The 23722-nt window shown below is 36.2% G+C and overlaps 1 protein-coding gene across 2 annotated transcripts in view; it reads right to left on the reverse strand.

Annotated features, from left to right (window-relative positions):
• LOC112043212 (protein croquemort) overlaps positions 1-16549 on the reverse strand; it is a 31498-nt gene extending 14949 nt beyond the window's left edge. Inside the window, exons 1-3 of one of the 2 annotated variants that reach the window (XM_024078521.2) lie at positions 16150-16549; positions 14029-14147; positions 9105-9284 (exon numbers count right to left, since the gene is read on the reverse strand). In XM_024078521.2, coding sequence (XP_023934289.1) covers positions 9105-9284; positions 14029-14142 — 294 coding nt within the window. In that variant the 5' untranslated portion in view covers positions 14143-14147; positions 16150-16549. The remainder of the gene's footprint in view (positions 1-9104; positions 9285-14028; positions 14148-16149) is intronic. The other variant, XM_024078523.2, reaches the window with a different exon arrangement.
• Between the last annotated feature and the right edge of the window lie 7173 nt (positions 16550-23722).

Here is a 23722-nt window from a genome sequence, read left to right on the forward strand (position 1 = left end):
GTTACTTCAAAATGTTAGTTTTTATGTTTATAATTGGTAAGATGTTTGTCGATCATTGATCGGTGTTTAAAAGCGATAATACAAACCTCTTTCATTTAATAATACTGAATAAATAAATACTAAACATAATAGCACGGGTTGCAATAAAAAATGCAAGTAAATTTTATTTATTGCTTATTCTATAGTTCTTTTTCTTGTTTTAACGTGGAAATTATTTAAATAAATACAGAGTTTTTATTATATTTACGTAGGTATGTATGCTGTCGCCCAAGTATATTGAAGGACCTCCAGTTTATTATTTTGTGTCATTTATTTTGTGTGCATAGAATTAATCATAATTCATACCTACTATACTCAAGGAGAAACTACACATAGACTGTAAAAGCGTAACAATATAGGGTTGTCGCCCGTACTTTATGTATTGTACTGAGAAAAATAAAAATAAAGTATTTATTTTTTGTTAAATTTAAGAATTTATTTTCTGATGCAGTAAATGGTGAGGTAAAAGAAACAAAGCCTCTTTGAATTTCACATAAAATACTAGATAGTTAGCACGTTGCACCTGTTCACCTGAATGCATTTTAGTATAATGAAAAAAACATATGAACACAACAAATGTTTTAAGTAAAATAATAAAATAAAATGACTTAATCGTTACTTTATTTTGAAGCCTCGTAAGTAAGTACTTATTTTTTCTACATATGTAATTTATTAATAATGTAATTTACTTTTATAAAAAAGAGGTGACAGCCCTAACCATGTGTTTCCCACATATTATTATTATAGCATTTAGCAGAAAGGCTTAAAAGAATAACCTCGAAATCCATTCTGCGCGAAGTTTAAAATCGCTATCACTGAATATAATATGAAAAACTCCCGCGCGGGTTGTCTGTTAGTTGTTCAGGCGTTACGCTTGGACATTCATGCAGTTTTATTAACCGACGTCAAAAAGGAGAAGGTTCTTAATTTGTTTAATTTTTCATAATACGTTCCCCGATTACTTACTTGAAGACTTGTAAAATAAAGAGATACACTGGAAAGAGATTTAGAAAATTTGTTTAAAGTTCCTCATCCAATCATCAAATCCTGACCTGATGAACTTTTCAAATGGGCGTTTAAACAAAATTAAAAATACCTTTGTTATTTGTGCGTTTATGGTTATACAGTTCATTTATTGAAAAATGCCACGTTTAATGGGAAGCTAAAATCGTATGAATTTTCATCTAATTGCGATAAAATATTTTAAGTAGATTTTAAAGTTATCTTATTTATTTTGCAAACATCCAGACAATATTTGTTTTTACATAACATAAATTACTTTATATAGACCTTATTTACATGTCTCATAAAAATCAATACATAAACCTCGTCATCATCCCCATTGACCGATTTATTTTCACGAGATAATGTCCTGGCGTGTATAGATATGTAATTACATAGGATCCATTTTATCCTAGCAATCCGAGTTCCCGTGGTATCTTTAAAAAAAAAAATTATGTGCGTCTCGGGACGCTTGACAGAAGTGATAACTTAAACCTGCTGCCGTATGCGTGAGAGACAGAAAAGACAGAAGGGCCGTAACGCGTTACGTTACGAAACGGTGCACCCTCCCTTATAAAGTTGTCACTTCATATTAAATTCACACGGACTAAGTCGCGGGCTAAGTATATAATATCGCAACGGAAGGGATGATTTATTTAAACGTACTCGAGTGGATATTGAGGTGCTCTACAAGGTTATCTAAGCAAAAAAGCGATAAGTTTAATGTTTTGCTTTTATTGTATATATTGTAGTAATTGAGTAAAAATTTTCAGTCCCGATTTGGGAAATCGGAAAATTGGTGTTGTTACACTCCCACGCTTTGAAGAGTTAAGAGAGTTATTAAGCTGGAAAAATCCATGGGCTTCCGTGGATTTTCTAAAAAACAGAATTCCACGCGACTAGAGTCTGATATTAAATAAATAAATAATAATAAGAATAGGAAATGCTACTTTGTGTTGTTGTTAGTCAACATAAATGTGACGTAGAAGTTGATCTGACTACAAGCAAACGCAACTTAATCATAACATTAATGGCAGGGAAACAAACAATCATTAAGACGATAATTAGATGTATTACTTATTATCCACAAAAAAGACAGCAACATAATGTTTTAAAAGTGACTACTTTACCAGCAACCGCGCCAATAAAATTATTTTATATTTTCCGGTTACCGGACGAATAGCGTCAGCCATGTTTTTAATTAGAAAAGAACAATTTATTCATTGTTTAAAATAAACTACCATTATAATCTTATTATGATTGTAACAGACCATTACAGGGCCACGCCTCTCTCCTTATAGTACAGGGTATATGGAGATTTGACCCACCAGGCCACTTCAATGTGTGTTGTCAGGCTTAGGTTGTTAATGTTTGACTATTTAACTATCAGAAGTAATTGATAATGGCTTAATGTGCTCTACGAGGCAAGGCGATATAACACCACAAACCTCGAAACTGCTGCCTAAGAATTAGCACTGAATACTAGGAAAACTCAAAATTTTTCAATCATACCCATAACTCAAACTTAGGACCACGTGACTCGTGGTCCTAAGATTGAGTTACTTACACGTGACATGTTAAAAATAATTTTGATTTGATTTGATTTAAATATTCGGATCACCATATTGTGTGAAGCTATTATATTTGCTTTTTAACCGACTTCCAAAAAGGAGGAGTTTGAAGGCGGTGGCAATCCAGTGTCGTGTTTTAATAAAAGCGTTTTAAACTACAAAATCTCTGTGGTTCTTTCAGAAACAGCTTTAATTAAAACTCGACACTGGTTTGGCACCGCCTTCAAACTGATCAGAAGGTAGCAAATAGGTAAGATGTTATTTTTTGCTTTTTAGTTTAAGTTAATTTTTGAGTTGGAAGTCGGTTGAATTTTTTTTTATTAAAATTTTTTGCTTATAAAACACTTCAACCGCTTTGGGTGAATTATCAATTCGCTCCGTCTTAACGAACATTATCGTGATATGTGTGGCCCAGGCTTCACAAAATAAACTTAATTTGAATTTGAAAAACTAATTCCTGAATGGGCGAGGCAAGCAGTTCTAAGGGCATGTTACAATGGCGCGCCTGCACCGGAGAGCGTAATGTTGGGCGACCCCTCACTACATGGACCGAGAACATGAAGCGGGAGGGAGCCCGCTGGCAGCTTGAGACTTTGTTCTTTGGAAGTCCTTACAGACGGCCTGTGACCAGCAATGGACGTCCATCGCTGATAATGATGATGATGATGAATTCCTAAATAGCGAAAAAATCGTGTATTCTCGGGACGCTATAAACATAGAGTTGGGTTCAGAACTTTTTGAAATAAAACAAAATAAAGCTGTATGGTGTGTTATATTAGACTAGATATATAAGATACCGGCTTTTCTCTTTTAATTTCCATTTCTTTTATTGGAAATTTTCGTCTACTAAGAATCAAATCCGCATAAAGCGGTAAAGCTGTCATTGTGGCTGTCAGGTGCAAGTCTATAGCAATATAATTTGCTTACATCAATCAACAAGAGGTATCAATTATAATCTCATTGTTGATGCAACTTATTCTTGTTATAGAATTACGTAATTCAAGTTTAGATCTGTATCTCTTGATTTTTTATAGTATTTTTATCCGACACAAATAACATAGGGTACGCTAAGCGAGCTATGCTCGGAGTATCTATAGTATATACAAGACAGATGAATCTCAGTCAAGTGGCGAAGCTGAAGTCAGAAGTGGCAATGGGCGGGGCACATAGTCAAAACAGTCAATGGGCTTCCGGTTCAAGGAGGTCAGTTCAAAGAACTGATGTTGAAAAATCAGGTTAAAGATACATTACCTACCTGTACTTGGGTACTCATTAGTTACGTAGGCTAGACGATAATGTTGATAGCTTTATTATTTTGTATTATAACCAATACAAATATACATTTTAAGATTTTTAATTATTTAGTTGGTAAAATAAGGCATTTTACCTTATTTTTATAAAAATCGGCCAAGTGCGGGTCAAGCCACGTGCACTGTAGTGTTTCGTATAGTTGCACGTAACTTTGGTATGGTGCTTTTGTTTGATTATATGAATAGGTGTTCCACATTAGTATTTCTTTTATTTTGATATCCTGGCTTTTGTTTAATGTGACGACTGCAGCTGGGACCAATTCAACGTAACTAATAACTTTATCCACTTTACTTTAGTAAGCCGTGATAGCCCAGTGGATATGACCTCTGCCTCCGATTCCGGAGGGTGTGGGTTCGAATCCGGTTGCGGGCATGCACCACCAACTTTTCAGTTGTGTGCATTTTAAGAAATTAGATACCACGTGTCTCAATCGGTGAAGGAAAAACATCGTGAGGAAACCTGCATACCAGAGAATTATCTTAATTCTCTGCGTGTGTGAAGTCTGCCAATCCGCATTGGGCCAGCGTGGTGGACTATTGGCCTAACCCCTCTAATTCTGAGAGGAGACTCGAGCTCAGCAGTGAGCCGAATATGGGTTGATGACGACGAATAACTTTATCTAATTAATTTTCCATCTTCCAGTACCTTTTATAAGTTGTTGGACTGTAACGTAACTCTACTCTCTTGTAAGTCTATTGTCATTAACTATCATTTAGATGACTGGGAATGGAAGTGTATATGTATACACCGGAAAGCGCAGTGTTTTTCGAACCCTAATCTCAAAAGAATGACAGATGATATCAAACGGGTTGCAGGGAGCTGCTTAGTGACTCTAGATCGTGATGTTTGAAAATCTTTACTAGCCATATCCAGCTAGAGAATAGACGTCTATCGGTTGATATAATTATCAATGTTTCTAAAATTGACCGGAGTTGGGATTCGAAGTTAACTTAACTAATAGAAAACCTAAGGTTACGTAAGAGGTTATCACATACCTATATAAAATGTTGTTTTGCCACTCACCTGCAGGTGAGACCGTAATCAAAGGCTAATGCATCATTGAGTAAAAAAAAAACAAAACAAGCGAGCAGTCAGGTTACATGTTGCCAATAACATAATAACACCTTTTATCTTCATTATCGAGCTTGTATCAATGCAATGACATAACAATCTACAATGCATGTTCCTATCGATAAGTCTATGAACATTATCACAACGTCGAAGAGTTGAAAGTAGCATGACTTGAAAAACAGCATAATTTTCAATTAAAGAAAATCGGTGTGAGTCAAACAACTATTACTGGGGGACCAAACTTGAATATGTAAATAAGCGCACCGAACATTACCAACGAAGGAATGAATGAGGGATAAACTCAACTAAATACGCTAAAATAGTTTGATAATAATGATGACAAGTTGTATGTAACATTTTACAGATAAGTGACGTACGAGTATATTACCTACCTCACTTTGTTTGCTATATGTAACGTGACGTATGACCACCTTACTTAGTATTGGAATGTGTGAATCATAGATAAGTAAATGAAAAAAAATGTAAATAAAAAATGGTCGTCATTGGTTTTTTGACTCATTTCCATGTAAGATTTTTAAGATACGTTTATTTTCCTTGAAGTAACGTTGCGTCAATTTAGTATTTGTTACTGAGGTGTAAGCATTTCCATAGGCAATGGGGATGATGACTAGGTTTGAATATATTGATTTTTATGATACATTCGGGTAAATAAGGTCAATATTAACTAATTTATACATAAAAAGCAAAGATTGTCTGGATATTTGCAAAATAAATGAGATTATAAAATTTCAAAAACTATTAAATTTTTTTTATCGTAATTAGATGAAAATTTATACAGTTTTAGCTTCCTTACATTAAATGTGACATTTTTTAATATTTGAACTATAAAGATAAACGCACAAATAACAAAGATATTAGTAATTTTGTTTGAACGCGCATACAAATCTAACGATCATTACATTGCCTATGACGTCATTTTTTCGAGCCATTTTGAATAGGGCGTTTTTCAGGGATCCGCGGCAGCGCCGCAAATCTGACTCTTTAAATCCCTGTAGCTCCGAAAGTAATGATCGCAGATACCCTGTTCCTTTTACAAAATTGCTTTACTATTAGTATACTCTTAATTTATATACAATTTAAAAAACTGTCATCATCCCTATTCAAAAAAGATAGAAAGGAAAAAAATACATTTATTATTACCTGCATATGGCGCGATTTTGATTATTTTTACCCTACTATACCAGAAGGAGGATTATGTTTATCGATAGTTTATGAAGGTATATGAACGAGATTGACATTTGAAATGTATTCAGTAACACTTAAAATTGTAAAGTCTGTTCGAGTGGAATTCTGTTTTTCACAAATCGCGCAGAAATCAAAGATTTTCCGAGATGAAAAGTAGCTTAGGTATGTTTTGGTCCAAGGAACGGTTTCAAGTTAAAAAGGATTCAGCAGTTTAACCCTGAAAATGTAACAAACAAACTTGCGCATGTATAACATTAAGTAGTATGAATTAAAAATGGCAGATCTTAAATGCCACGGCAGCATGAATGGCGTTGCCTGTCCATTGTAAACATTGGGCCCACGTATTTTATTGCGGAATACTAGTTTAAACAGTCGTTTTGTTCTTGTAAAGTCTTCCAATGTGTTAGGTGAAGTGGATTATGCAAATTAATAAATTATTTAATAAGGCTGCGTTTCCATTATGTTTAGTGCGCAATTAAAATAACTTGATGCCCTAAGCAACTTTTCCCTATGGGCCCCTGTATCTTCAGGTGAACTATAAAGAATTAATTTAAGAAATGTCAATAAACAAAATTTATTTGTGCTTTTATAAACTTCAAATACTTAATGAAAAATGTAACTAAAAAGCTAAAAATGTATAAATTCTCATCTAATTACAGTTTTTAATTTATTTTGAAATTGCACGTTATCTTATTTATTTTTAAACATTCTGACACTCTTTGTTTTTTAAGTATTAATTAGTTAATATTGACCTATTTTTTTGTATAGAATAGAATATCTTATTAACATCTATATTCAAACATTGTCGTCATCCCCATTATGTATGTAGATTACTTACATGTAGATTATTGTAGATAAAAAGACCTACTTATTACTACAGAGTTCAAAAATATCAACCGTAACACAAATTGTTGTACAACTTCCGTAGAAGATTACAATAGCATGTACCTATCGATGTCATACGTGTATTTAAATATGATCCGATAGATGATCCTATCAGTTCAATACAGATAAGATTACCGTTTCTATGAAGTTATGCGTTTTGGTTTCCCGAAACTTCGAAACGACTTCAAACAAAGTGAATGACCTAACTAACCTAACCTAACAAAATTTTTTGAGCTAGAACTTAAGATGGTCAATCCATCTGCGTTTATTTTGGCAATCTATGTGTATGTTCCACCGTAGCGCCTAAACTGAACCCATTTTAATAAATGAGGTGTCGAAGGTTTGTAATAACGGTCCTAAATAAAAATTAGTCCGTCATAATGTTGCCGGACTAATAGATTCAGCAAGATGTGGCAAATATTTCTTTAATTGTAATTATAAATAAAGTTTAAAGACTATATTACCCGACTACGCGAAAAAAGTGGTCTAAAAAGGACGAATCAAGGACGATTTCTATCTTGTTTCGTCCATTTTAGATCACTTTTTTGCCACATCTTAGGCTGAATCTATTTGTCCGGCAACATTATGACGGACTAATAAGAATATACATTTTATCCAGTAAACCTATGAATTAAAATAATTCGTACGGTTACTGTATGAATAGTCGGAAAAAACTGTGTCAAGAGTGGATACAACCAATAGTGCAGCAGATCGAACCACCACCTCTGATGTCATGCTTCCGACCCTTTTTCCGCTACGCTAACGAAGCTTTGGGGTATAAGACTAGTATTCCACAGTTGACTAGTTACTGCTAACTAAAGTTGGCTGTTAAAGTTGGCTAAGGAGAGCCACTCCTTAACTTAACTTTCATTTTAAAACGCTTTTCGTGTCTTGAAATGAATGAAATTAAAAAAAACTCTCTTCTATTTTTACAAGTTAGCCCTTGACTACAATCTCACCTGACGATAAGTAATGATGCAATCTAAGATGGAAGCGGAGTAACTTGTTAGGAGGAGGGTGAAAACCCACACCCCTTTCGGTTTCTACGCGACATCGTCCCGGAACACTAAATCGCTTGGCGGGACGTCTTTGCCGGTAGGGTGGTAACTAGCCACGGCCGAAGCCTCCCACCAGCGGAAAGTTGGTGGCGATACATCACCATGTATCGTTATGACCTCCGTTTTTTGAGAGAGGTCTTGAAAACTAAACTGGAAGTAAAAAGTTATCCAAAAAACTATAACTGGAAAAAGAAATAAATATTTGCACGTTACCTACCTAAAATGAAAAATATTTAATTACGAAAATAACTAATAAGTGGATATAATATAATTAAGTAAATCAGATAACTTTACAGTACACTAAGTAGGTATAATTGCAAAAAGTCAGTAGTTATATACTTAACACTAATTGATATAGAAAATGCGTCGTTGGTGGTTGTTAGTTTGTGCGGCCACGAATCATGAGATCCTGGGTTTAAATCCAGGTTTGGGCTATAAAATATTGAGATTTTCTGGTCGTTATCAACCTATATTCGGCTCACTGCTGAGCTCGAGTCTCCTCTCAGAATGAGAGGGGACTTAGGCATTAGTCCACCACGCTGGCTTAATGCGGATTGGCAGACTTCAAACACGCAGAAAATTAAGAAAACTCTCTGGTATGCAGGTTTCCTCACGATGTTTTCCCTCACTGTTTGAGACACGTGATATTTAATTTCTTAAAATGCGAAACACAACTGAAAATTTTAATTTGGCAGGCCACATAGTTCAAAGAGCCGATGGACGTTGCGGTCCCAAGGTGCTGGAATGGCGACCCCGCACCGGAAAGCGCAGTGTTGGTCGACCCCCCACTAGGTGGACCGAAGACATCAAGTGGGTTGCAGGGAGCCGCTGGATGCTGGCGGCTCGAGACCGTTATGTTTGGAAGTCCATGCAAGAGGCCCATGTCCGTCGGCTGATAATATTTATGATGATGATGACATGATTAATTAATTCATTAATTCGTTCAGTGTGTTGAACTCACTTTCTGGTTTATCTCCCGGAACACGTAGGGCCCCATTTCCTTGAGCTCGATGCTGACGTTCTTCCCCGCCAGGATGTCCTCCACGTTGGTGATGTTGAACAGGAAGCACTCCATGTAGATGGGGATCGGCAGCGCCTTCCAGATGTCGAACGATGTGGAACCGTTTCTTAGGATCATCATCTGTCAACACATTATATTTGAAACTATTTTTTTTTATTGAGAATGAATACAACATAACTATACAAAATATCATCAGCATTATCAACCCATATACAGGTCACTGCTGAGCTGGAGTCTCCTCTCTGAGAGTGGTTAGGCCAATAGTCCACCACTCAATGGCAATGGCTCAATGCCGATTGGCAGACTTCACATACGCAGAGAATTAAGAAAATTCTCTGGTGACATTTAATATCTAAAAATGCACACAACGGAAAAGTTGGAGGTGCATATGTCTCGGACCGGATGTGAACCCACATCCTCCAGAATCGGAGGCAGAGTTCATATCCACTAGGCTATCACGGCTCCAATACAAAATATGCCCACGTGGAATGGTGGCAACAATACTGGCTGCATTTCCGCGTTGGACAGACAAACTTATCCTAGCTGTAATAATTCGGAGATTTTTTGGCACTTCTTGGTCTAAACGTAAACTCATATCATACCACTTTAGCATTTTAGTCGAGTAGCGTACTAAACCATTTGCTACTGTCCAAACTTTGTTCTGTTACTTTGTTCGAGTACAGTTCACAAGTAAGTGGTTGCAAGATAAACAACCTACAACGCAATAAAGTAAATAAAATGATTAAGCTAATCATAATCATAATGGCTATACCCAATAGAAGGAGTGGATGAGGAAATTTGTGTGATTAATAATAAGAAGCTATGGGTACGGAAATTGACGACGAATTGTTTCATCGCTCCAGCGAAACGTTATAACTAATGAACTCGACTAATTCGCCAGGTTCGGACTTGTTTAGCTGATGAACCAGTGAGTGTGGACGAATGATGGTAGGCGCTGCTCGCCCTTTAAAATAAAATAAAATGGATTGACTCGACTTAACTATTTACTAACCTACTCGAGTAAATTTTTGGTGTTTAGACACGTTTAGTAGCTAAATTTGACGCTACTCGACCAAACTGCTAAAGTAATCCGAACAAGTAAGGGTTTCCACGGCAAAAAGAACAAATATGTAACTCGCCCAGAGGCATACTTCTGCCACTTACCGGTTGTAGCTTTTGACTTCAATTTTAAATTGATAAAATACATAATTTTTAAATTAAGTGTTCTATGAAATCCTTAACTTTTAATAATTAATATCAAATCAAAGTAGATGTGACCACTGCCTTCAATTAAGAGGGGGTAGGGGACCGTAAAGCAGATTTTTTTACAATTATTGACCCTCATCCCCCTTGTCAGCAAAAGTAAGCAAAGTTCCGAATCCGGTCCAGGACATGATTTTCAGTTAATCTGCATTTTAATAAATTAAATCTTCTCAAACAGTCAAAAAAAACTTCATGAGGAAACCTGCACACCTAAGAATTTTCTCTACGTGTGTAAAGTCTGCCAATCTACATCGGTCCAGCGCAGCGTAGTAATGGTGTAGTAATGGTGGCTAACCCTTCTCATTGTGAGAGGAGACCAGTGCTCATCAGTGAGCCGTATATGGATTGTTAATGAATAATAATTTAAATCCTCAATTAACCATAATCATATACATACAATAGGTAATAAAATAAACATATTATAAAGTGTATAATTATGAAATTTTATGTATTATAATATAATTATAATTATACTTAGGTATAACTTTTTTCATATTCTCGTACCTATCAGAATTGATTAACCTATTGCATGTCTACTTGTTGCACAAATTCTTTTTAATTCAAAAATGATTATGCGAACAAAGATATATAAAAACAAATTTGAATTAATTTTATGTCTTTTATTATGTGTCTGCATTATTAGAATAACAGTAATCAAAATATTCTCCAAAAAAAAAAAGATTTTTGCGATCTCGACCTTGAATATTTTAAATCCTGGATTCAAGAATTAACGACCTATGAGATGTATATTGCCAAAATAAAGTAATTTCCGACGCTCTTTTTTGACTTGAATTTATTATAAAAACGATTGACTAACGAACATGATATTGAAATATGTTATAAGGCAAGGTAGGTAGGGTATGATACTTTCAAAATATTTTCATAGATTCGTACCTTTTTGAGCCGTGATAGATATTTGAGCCTCCGATTCCGGCGGGTGTGGGTTTAAATCCAGTTCGGGACACGCACCTCTAACTTTTCAATTATGTGCATTTTAAGAAAATAAATATCTCATGTCCCAAACGGTGAAGGAAAACATCGTGAGGAAACCTGCACACCAGAGAATTTTCTGTGTGTGTGAAGTCTGCTAATCCGCATGGTGGACTATTGGCCTAACCCCTCTCATTCTGAGAGGAGACTCAAGTTCAGCAGTGAGCCGAATATGGTTCATTAATGATGTACCTTTTTTAATTTCGGCTCCTAAATGGTATTATTTGGTCTAGAGTGCAATGGAATTTTAGGTCTATTATTATATATTTTATTTTATTATCTTTTTGTATTTAATAAAAAGGTATTAGGATTCAGGTGGTAACAGGATGATACCACATTTGAATACAAAAAAGAATTTTCAAAATCGGTCCATAAATGACGGAATTATCGCTGGACATACATAAAAAAATCCGAAATTCCTCAGTGCCTGAAGACTAAAGTCTTCGAACAGTGCGTGTTGCCAGTGATGACTTACGGATCCGAGACTTGGTCGCTAACTATGGGCCTAATAAGAAGGCTCAAAGTCACTCAGCGGGCGATGGAGCGAGCTATGCTTGGGGTTTCTCTGCGTGATCGAATAAGAAATGAGGAGATCCGCAGACGAACCAAAGTCACTGATATAGCTCAGCGAGTCGCGAAGCTGTAGTGGCAGTGGGCAGGCCACATAGTTCGAAGAGCCGATGGACGTTGGGGTCCCAAGGTGCTGGAATGGCGACCCCGCACCGGAAAGCGCAGTGTTGGTCGACCCCCCACTAGGTGGACCGAAGACATCAAGCGGGTTGCAGGGAGCCGCTGGATGCTGGCGGCTCGAGACCGTTATGTTTGGAAGTCCATGCAAGAGGCCTATGTCCAGCAGTGGACGTCCATCGGCTGACAATGATGATGACATAAAAAAAAACATACATTCAGCCGAACGTAGAACCTCCTCCTTTTTGGAAGTCGGTTAAAAATTAGACATCAGCCAACCATTTTTACGTCATTCTTTACTATTATTTACTACTCATTTCTTTTTTTTTAATCTTTACAAATTAGCCTTTGACTACAATCTCACCTAATGGTAAGTGACGATGGAATATAAGATGAAATCGGGCTAATTTGTTAAGAGGAGGATGAAAATTCACACAACTTTCCGTTTCTACACGATATCATACCGGAACGTTAAATTGCTTGGCGGTACGTCTTTGCCGGAAGGGTGGTAACTAGCCACGGCCGAAGCCTCCCACCAGCCCGACCTGGGCCAAGACCTCCGTCTTGTAAATCCACCGCGCATGCCGCTGCGCCACGGACGACTATCTTAAAGCCTTTAAAGCCTTGTTTCCTTCTACATACGAGTAGCTAATTGTTTGGAGAGATGCCAAAATGTGCAATGACTCAATAAATGTTGCAAATGGAAAAACCCGATTTTTTGGGTCAGAAAATATACGCTTAAAGTTTTTTCCTCGATATATTTTACTTAGCGCGAATCGTCATGATTTTATTATTATTAATAACTGCATAGTAAATAGTTTGAACCGTAGTCGATTCGATGACCGACTACGGTTCTATTCTAAGATGGAAATACATTGGTGAATATTTTTTTTTCTGATTGTGCCGTAGGCTCCTTAGTGGGACCTCAGCGGTGTTACCGGGGGATAAAGAGAGTATAAAGACGTCCACCCTTCAGAAGTCGGGATCTTGGACCTTTCCTTACCTCCTGTCAAAGCGATAGTAGAAAGTCTCCAAAAAGTAAAAAAATCTTTAGTAGGTTTGGGTGTACTCTTCTATAACAAGATTCCCAAGACTGTGATGGACCTGCCAATGTATAGCTTTAAGCAATGTGTTAAAATACATTTACTTAGTCGAGGTTACTACAACATTGATGAGTTCCTTAAAGATAAAACCGCTTGGAGGCCGTTGGATCAGCTTCCACCTTCACACAGAAAGTAAAACTATATATAACAAATTGTAATGTTGTCATCAATTATAAATTATAATACTCACATATTTAACGATAGGGAATAAGACTCAAATATTTAACGATAGGGTAAATCTTATTTAAAATATCATATTTTTAACTGACTTCAAAAAAGGAGGAGGTTCTCAACTCGACGCGTATGTTTTTTTTAATTATGTTTGTTACGTTACAACATAAATTATAGCTACATATATGCATAACTTCGTCATTTCTTAACCAATTTTAAAAGTTCTTTTATTATTTGAGTATACTTCCAGACTTTTCCCATTTAATTTTCATGAAAATTGGTTCAGTAATTTTGTGTTAAAATGAAAATAACAAAATGCTAGGACACACTAAAAAACAGAAAAATAAAATCTTTTCAACAAAAAAATTTAAACGACTTCAAAATCACTAAAAAATAAACTAAAAAGCTAAAAAATAACATCGTATGATGATCTACCTTCTGATCACTTTGAAGGCTTTTAAGGCTTTGCCTGATCAGTGCTTATCAGTGATCAGTGTATTAGCAGACTTCACACAAGGTTTACTCACGATGTTTCTACTTCTGATACTTCACCGGGCACGTGAAATTATGTATATATAAATTAGGTCATATCTACTAAGCTTTCACGGATGTATAACCACACAATTCATATTTCGAGTAATAATACTAACTTGTTGAATTTTTGCGTGGAATATGAGCGCCCACGTGGCGTTGAGCAGTACGCCCACGCCCACGAGCAGCATGCCGCCCACGATCAGCCACAGGCTCCTCTTGCTCACCACCATCGTGCCTGTCGACAATGGGACTTCAACTTATTGTTTGTTCGGTTTTTTTATGATTCCAATCCTCAAAAAGAAAAAGAAACGGAAAAAAATGAAAAAAAAATAAACCCTTATAGGATCACCTCGTCACCGTTGACCATTTTTCCATCTGACAAGACCCCTTTTCTCAGGAACTCGTGAAGGTGACAAGCTGAAATTCAAATCAAATACTCAGGTCTATTTTCCCAGCCAACAAATGCAAATATTCGACACTCGCGTAACAATTATATATCTTCTTCCTTGGTTCTTTTGGGTTACAAATATAGAAGTCATATTATATGCACCGAGCTTATAATATTACTCGCGGGCCGCGACTTCGTCCGACCTTAGACCTCTTTAATCCAGCCCTATCGCAAAATGCGTTCTTAGTGGATACCTACTTACTAACTATAAGTTAGTACCTCCCGGCCAAATTTCAGCCCTGTACATGAAGCGGTTTTCGTGATGAATGACCTTTATATATTTACATTGTGCATAAATTTTGAAAAAAGATACGAAATATTTTAAATTTCTATAAATACGGGGTATTTGGTTTTGTATTCTATACTATTATCGCTGTCGCTATCCCTTCCATACAAATTTTCAGCCCCTATTTCACCCCTTCTCTTTTTATTTAAGGGATAAAAAGTAGCCTATGTTCTAATCCAAGGTCCCATTTATCATAAAACCGAAATTCATTTTGACCGGTTCAGCCAGACAGATAGACAGACAGACTTACTTTCGCATTTATAATATTAGTATAGATTACTACATAATTGTTTTTCGATCTATGCTTGGACTTACACTGTCTGAACGGATCAGAAACTAAGAGATCCACAGATGAGCCAAAGTCACCGACAAAGCACACCGAGTCGCTGTAGTGACAATGGGCGGGGCACATAGTTCGATGAGCCGATAGACTAAGGTCGCTGAAGTGGCAAAGAGCCGATAGACTTTAAGGCCCTGAGATGTTGGAATGGCGACCTTGCAGCGCAATGTTATTGACCCTCTGCCAGGTGGACTGACGACATGAAGCGAATCGCAGGGAGACGCTAGATGCAGTATACTTTTAAGAGTTATTACCTTTAATTACATAGGTACTGCAGTGGACGTCCATCGGCTGATTTATAATAGTTAAAGTTTTAACAGTAATTTTAATATACCAGTCGATTCTCCGCGGTTTCAACCGCTTAGTTCCCGTCCCGTGAGAATGCGGGGAAACAATATAGACACACACACGAATAACGTAGTCTACTAGTAGTAAAAGAATTTTCAAAATCGATTCTGTAGATCCAGAGATTACCCCCTGAAACACCACAGACTGTACCTCTTTATAATATTAGTATAGATATACAAAACACTATTAAAAATACTATAAGAAAATCTAGTCGTCCAGGCCTTGAGGAACCAAACAACTAGTGTGGAATCTCTTCAGGATACGCATCGTCAAAATTACCGCCTTCTGTACCCGGCCCTTGATCCAACAGTTAAAAGAAAGCTTCACATGGTATTGGTCGAAGCTTTTGGCTAAAACTATAAAAATAATGGTTGCCTCAACATTCCACATGGCGATAATCTCGTGGGTCTTTCGTCCAAGGTCCAAGGTCCAAGTATTTTGATTTATTTTCTTTTTCAGCATTCACCGTATCACCAGACCCCTTTATTAATTTTAGTATTGTGACGGAATAAAATAATTTTGCCATACCTATAACTTTATTTTGTAACTTAAGCAACTATCTACATAGAAAGGCATTTTGTAAATTTTAATTTAAAGGGGTGAAATGGGAGGGAAAACTTTAAACGTGTTGTTAACAATTTTAATTGTATTTAGATACATTTTATTTGGGAATCGGCACTGCCTTCCAACCGATCAGAACATAAATGTACCAAAAATGCATTTTATTCATTATTTTTCTGTAAAATCGCTTGATTTTTTCGAGTTATTATTTAACTCTATAACAATTAATTAACATATGATTACAATTCACTCACTTTTAATTTGGTCGGTGTAGGTCCAACTAATTTTGAACTGCCCTTAGTGAGTTCGTTAGTTACTTCACAACATAAAATCCTTTTAGCACAGCACTAAATCGCTTAACTTTATATTATAGTGAAAATCTTTCAAATGATATTAAGTTATCATAAATATTCCAAAAATATAAAAGGCTTAGTTTACAAGTATGATAACTAAATTTTATTTGATACTAAATTCAGTTATTTAGGAGATCTATATACGGTGGTACACTGCGTTAAAAAAATCACTCGCGCACTGTTTTATTTAATTTTTTAATATTATTTTTATATTATATTGAGTCCGAGTTGTAAAACAGTCGCTTTTCTCGCGGACGACCAAAGCAACCCATCACCGCGTATTCTCTGATAACAATCGTGCAATATATTTTGACCGTGCCAATAAAGGAAGGACAAAACTGCACTGGCGACTTTTAAAACTTAATGCGTGTGTCTGGGAGACTGAGGCTCGATCGGCGTCTTTTTTTCATGTATATTTCACATTAATAGGCTTGTTTTAAATACTAGCTGATTTAATGTAAATATATGAATAAAAACGATAGCGGATGTTCAGTGCTCTGACATGTAAACTATCATAAATGAAATACTGTGCATTATGTTAGTTTATTGTGTGTGAAAACTAAAATAATGTCCCGCGTACGTTTCCATCGTAGTTTCCATTCTTTTTAACTAACTTTAACTGATTACGCAGCGCACGAAACAGAAGCTCTCAAAAGGAAAACTTTTCAAAATTAAAAAAATTCAAAATTAGTTTATTACAAGTAGGCAGTAGTTTAAAAGCACTTTTGAAAAGTCAAAAGTTATACTCTACAACAAAAAATATATACTGTTACGATTTTGACGGGACTTACATTTTCATTTTCAGTAAGTACTTGTGACTACTTTTTGATTTCACGTGGACGACGTCGCGGTTAACAATTAGTTTGTATCACTACATAGTATAACAATTTTAATAAAAAAAATTCAACCGACTTCCAACTCAAAAATTAACTTAAACTAAAAAGCAAAAAATAACCTTACCTATGTGGTACCTTCTGATCAGTTTGAAGGTGGTGCCAAAATATAATTATAGTGGTTTAAAATACCTTATGGAAATACTAACAAACGCACTAGCCGTCTCTACAATTTTCGAAAGTTCTCCTCAATTTCTCCTGGATGCCATCATCAGACCCTGACATGAAAAAAATGGGACCACCCTGGAAGCAAACCCTTTAAAACAAAAAAAAGAATTTTCAAAATCGGTTCATAAATGACGGATTTATCGCTGGACATACATAAAAAAAAACATACATGCAGCCAAACGAAAAAAACTCCTCCTTTTTGGAAGTCGGTTATGTATGCTTAAATCTTTATTTTGATGAGTTTTTTTAAATATATAGAGTGATTAAAGAGGAAGGTTTTTATGTATAATAACATCCATGGTTCCCGCGGTATTTGTGAAAATCTGAAATCCACGCGGACGAAGTTGCGTCCGTCCACTAGTACACATATATACGAGTAGGTGTTAGGTATGTGTGTTGGTATAATAACAATGTTCCTTATAATGTAGGTATTACTACTTACTTCATGACAGATCAAACAACGTCTGACTTTGCAGTAATCTGAATTTGCGAAATATTTGCAGTTTGTATTTAGTAGAGATGGGCCGAGTACTCGGTTGATACTCGGTACTCGGCGTACTCGGCGGATTTTTTGATACTCGTACTCGGCCGAATAACTCGGTCGATGAATGCCGAGTATACTTTGTTTAAGAAAAGCATTATTTAGGTAGATATAATTAAAACAACAGTGTTAATCAAAGAGTATTAGTAATTTAGGAAATCTTTGAAAATCTCGATTAAATTTAAATAAAATTAAAATGAAAGATTTAAAAGAGCAACTGTTGAGTTTCTCGCCCGCTTTTCTTAAGAGACTGCGCCTTCCGAGCTAAGTGGTAGAGTCACTACAAATAGTCAAACTTGACGTTTCAAAAGTGCTTCTAAACTAAGCCTACTTGAAATAAACAAACAGTATGAATTGAATTGAATTGAATTAATACTCGTTTACGCGCGCGAAATAGAAATTTGATTGAACCGAGCTACTCGGCCGAGTACTCGGTTGAAAAAAAATTGAACCGACTAAACTCGGTACTCGTTACTCGGCAAAAGTGTTACTCGGCGCATCTCTGGTATTTAGTTAGCACCAGACCTAATGTGGTAAAAGTCAGCTAATCAGATAACAAATATTGCCGATTATTATTGTTATTTTTATCTTTGCTAGATATACTAGCGTATGCTTCGTTCTTGTATTATTCGTTGTTCAGGTGCAAGAAAAAAAGAATATCTAAGTATTCCTAGCTAAACTTAATGCATATGCAATGTGACTACTTTGTTGCAGTGACGTGCACAAGGTTTTTAACTAGGGTATTTTTGTTCATTTTTTCTTTACAAGATTACCCTTGACTACAATCTCACCTGATTGTGCTGATGCAATCTGAGATGGAAGCGTATTAACTCGTTAGGAGAAGGATGAAAATCCACACCCCTTTCGGTTTCTACACGACATCGTACCGGATCGCTAAATCGCTTGGCGGTACGTCTTTGCCGGTAGGGTGGTAACTAGACACGGCCGAAGCCCCCCACCTTCCAGACCTGGACCAATTAAAAAAATCTCAATCGGTCCAGCCGGGAATCAAACCCAGGACCTCATCTCCGCATGCCACTGCGCCACGGAGGTCGTCAAACAACACTATAAGTAAAATTGCAAAATTCCTTGTATAACTAATATGCAGTTTGTATTGAGTCATTAGGGTAGGCAGTGTATTTTTGCATATATGAAGTGCTTCTGATTTGGAGGTTCTGGGTTTGAGTCTCAGGTCAGGCAATGAAGTACTGAGCTATACTTTCTTTCTAGTTTATGCTCGCGCAGTTGTGAAGTTGGTGGTAATACACCCACGTGCCTCAGAGAGCAAGTTTAGTTGTCGGTCCCGGGCATTATCATTGACATCTTTTTTATTTTTATTTTCTTCAATTTACCCCTTGACTACAATCTCACCTGATGGTAAGTGATACATCATACATCTGATAGAATATTTCTGATAGAACTTTCTCACCCTAAACCCGCCAACCTGCATTGGAGCAGCGTGATAGGTGTAAGCTTCATAATCCCCTCTGGTAATCATCATGAAACTTGAACCCAAGGACATGGTCCTTCAGGTACTTGGTTCTGGACCAATAAAGCACATGGTTGCTAATCCATAAACACCTGGGTTAGTCTATATCTCGGTCATCTTCAAAGAATAAAGTTAGTTAATAAGATAAGATAATAATGTTAAGAGCGCGCAGCGCGTCGGTACGATATGGATAAAATTCGAAGCACAAACGAGACGACGAATTATGACTTTCACGTGAGTGAAAAGCACGGAGCGATTGACGCGCGACGCAAATTTTATGACGTGAGCGCCAAAACCATTTTTACCTAATTGCAAGTAAATTAAACAACATAACGAAAAACAAAATGGCCATGTTCAAAATATATACCTAATTTTCTAACAACCTACTACTACCTAACTACCAAACCTATATAATTATACTAGCTGACGTCGCGCGGTTTCACCCGCGTGGTTTTCGTTCCCGTAGGAATACGGGGATAATATATAGCCTATAGTCTTCCTCGATAAATGGTCTATCTAACACTGAAAGAATTTTTCAAATCGAACTAGTAGTTCCTGGGATTAGCGCGTTCAAACAAACAAACAAACTCTTCAGCTTTATAATATTAGTATAGATACAAACTTTGTAGGTACTAGTGTGTATTCTGTAATAATAATAAACTAAAAATTACACACGATAGTAGCGTCATACTACCACACCTTCAATGATTCATTAACTAATCACGAAATTTAGGAAACTTTACGATAAGCATAATTGAAAACTTACTGCGTTGGTTCTTTCTGAAGGCAAAGAACAAAATTAAAAAGTTTTTGTGGGATTTTTCCTTTACAATAAATAAATAAATTATCTAATTATTTATTGGAAAGGAAAGTCTCACCAAAAACTTTCTTTTGTATAGTATTCATTCATTCATTATCAGCCGATAGACGTCCACTGCTGGACATAGGCCTCTGGCATAGACTTCTAAAACACAACAGTCTCGAGCTGCCAGCATCCAGCGCGAGTCGTAAAGCTGAAGTGGTAATGGGCAGGCCACATAATTCGAAGAGCCGATGGACGTTAGGGTTCCAAGGTCCTGGAATAGCGACCCCGCATCTAAAAACGCAGTTTTGGTTGACCACCCACTAGGTAGAGGGAGGACATGAAGCGGGTTGCAGAGAGCCGCTGTATAGTATTGTTAAGACAATACTTACTTATTGTTAAGACAAGACAAGCTTGGCAATACTTTATAAGAAAATATTTTAGGTCTAGGGTTTGAACTCATGTAGAGCCTGCCTAGGTAGAGTGTTTACAAATTGTCAACCTTGACGTGTCAAAAGTGCTTGCAAACTAGGTATTATAATGAAATACTTTAATGATTTATGATTTTGATTTTTTGGTTTAGAGCAACCCTACTGAACCCTCTTTATCTCCATCATAACGTATAATGTTCTGCGTGGTTACCTACAAACCTCTCTCTTCGAAACTTAACTATGACTTAACTTCGGTTATCTATGCTCCTACTCTAATAATAATAGATATTTATAAAAAAGTTTTAGGGGGTAATCTTTTAAATCTAAACTGATTTTCAGATCTTTTTACTATTAGAAATTTTATTTGTGTTTGTCAATGGCTATATTTTATTCATATTCCGACAGGAAAGGGAACTGCCTGGGTGGAACCGCGTGGTGTCTAATTGTTTTTTATTAGATAAGTTTTATAGGCCTATTTATGATTGTGTTATATCTACTGAATAGTATATGTATAAGGCCTAGGTCAGGCCGCGTGTTATCCTACTAATTTATTATAAACGCTCCGCATCGGGCAAAGAGTTCGCATGTACGGATATGTTATCAACAAATTACTCGTTCATTAGCGCAATAATTATTATTATAGATTGCTAACATTGTTACATCTATATTTAGTTAATAATAATCATAATTGAACTGTTTTATTGGTTGTTTTACCGAGTAAAACATCATTAAATAGATCGATGCTCATATTGCAATACGTTAACATATGAAGTTTTACTTAACGAAATTGTATACAATATGACCTCTGTGACGCAGTTAGTCAAGAAAAAAAGAAAAATATTTTTATTTGGTCCTTAAACCTTTAACTAAGCTACAATAACCGTCTTTTAAACCTTTGATTATATATATAATCAAAGCCTAAAACTTTATGATTTAATTGGTCACTGTGTTGGTACCGCCTTCAAAGTAACCAGAAGGTAGCACAATACATTTTTATTTTATGCTTTTTAGTTTATGTTTGTGATTTTGAAGTCGGCTCAACTTTTTGTTAAAAAGATTTTATTTTTCTGTTTTTAGTGTGTCCTGTGAACGAAAGCGCCACAGTACGGGCAATTTCGTTATTTTCATTTTAACACAAAATTACTGAACCGATTCTCATGAAAATTAAATGAGATCAATCTGAAAGTATACTGTTTTAAACAAAAAAAGAATTTTTAAAATTGGTTAAGAAATGACGAAGGTATGAGGTAACAAACATTAAAAAAAAATCGAATTGAGAACCTTTTTTTAAAATTGGTTAAAAAGTGCACTGACCAAATAACAGCAGCCTGTAGCGCTTTAAACTTTTTAATTTAAGTTTTAAAAATTTTAATAAAAAAATTCCACCGACTTAGGAAGTCGGTGGCTCTAAAATTAACCTGAACTAAAAAGCAAACAATAACATCTTACCTATATGCTACCTTCTGATCAGTTTGAAGGCGGTGCCAAGCCAGTGATGTTTTAATTCAAGCCGTTTAAATTACAAAATTTCTGTGGTCTTTTCAGAAACGGCTTTATCGGCGGATACAGTCGAACGTAGAACCTCCTCCTTTTTGGAAGTCGGTTAAAAAGGGACGCAAACAATCACTTAAAACAATGCGTCAGAATTATAAATCAAATGTTATACAAGCTTGAGAAAAACAAAACCCTGAAGAACTAAAAAACATAACTACGTAGTTCATTAAATGTTAATTAAATGTCGGTTATTGTTAATGGTAGTGTAGTGGTTCTCAACTCCATGTCCAGGGTTCGATTCCCAGCCTGGCTCAGGTTAGTACCTATTTTATATTTTGAAAATTTTCCACCAAAAGCGACATTCGAGGCGCGACAGGAATCGCGAGCGAGCTCTTCACTTGACGCCGCAAACTGTTACGTGCAGAGCGACTCTGCTGGTCTAGTGTAAACGCATCTTAACATGAATTCATATTCATGAATAAAATTGAATGTCTGTCTGTGATTTCAAAATAACTGCTAAGAGTTTATCAAGTGCTAACAAGCCACAATCTCTTTTTTCCCCTGGTTAAGAGTGCGCCAAAAAGTTGTAAACATCCCATAGGATATGTCACTGTCATATTTAGATTTAAGCGAGGATTTTTGTTTCTTTTGTGAGAAATCTTTTCCCTTCACTTGGGCCCCCTAATTCGATACGGGGCCCCAGCGCCGGCCCGAAGTAAATAGATAGAAATTTAGAATGGAGCGATATCCAATTATGACGCCTCTCCTGTTTGCTCCTAATAATATATACCTATACCAATTGTGAGTGCAAAGTATGGAACATGAAGATCTCGACCATACTCTGGAGTGACCAACGTTCTTTACTATTTAGGCGCCCTCTAGGATTTGGCACCTGGAGCGACTGCTCCGTTCGCCGTATGGGCGGGCAATAATAAATAATAAATAAAAATAAAAAAAAAAACAATAAAAAAAAATAAAAAAAAAAATAGGAAAAATTCAACTCATAGGCCATGATGCCTCAGCCCCGAAAGGGGCTGGAAGAAATCACCGGGGGAGCAAGTTCCCCTGCGTCTTACCCGGGCAAGGAGGCAAAGCCTCGAGGCCCGTACCCCCTCACCCGACACTATCGGGAGGAGATGACCCCCACACATGGGCGGGCCGGCCTTGCAGGGCCCCTCCAAGGCACGGTAATGAATTTAGAAGATAGAAGAGGTTATTGAGCAACTTTTCATCCCGAGAGAATCAATGGTTCCCACGGGAATTGTGAAAACCTTCACGCGTACGTAGTTTCGAGCGTCCGCTTGTATAAATTGATAATCTTAAGTGATGGAAACATTTGATGAACTTTTTATTGCAGCAGTTTTTATCTACACACCCACTTGCATAATTATTAATTCGCAGATAATAAAGTGTGGAAGGTTAAGAATAAAATCAATTACATACATAGTTAAATTTAAATTATTATAATTCGTATCTACATATAAGTAGGACTTAGGTATTTGATTGATATCAATTATATTATCGAGGTGTAGCAAAAAATTGCATATAAAAACTTGCATTATTACATATATTGCATAAAAGGTAGGGTACCTTTTTTCTCGTCTATGTCTATTGACCTAAAAATAAAGAGATCTTTTTGTGATAAATTACGTCTTG

This window comes from Bicyclus anynana, chromosome 9 (assembly GCF_947172395.1).
Source record: "Bicyclus anynana chromosome 9, ilBicAnyn1.1, whole genome shotgun sequence".
In the NCBI taxonomy this organism is placed as follows: domain Eukaryota; kingdom Metazoa; phylum Arthropoda; class Insecta; order Lepidoptera; family Nymphalidae; genus Bicyclus; species Bicyclus anynana.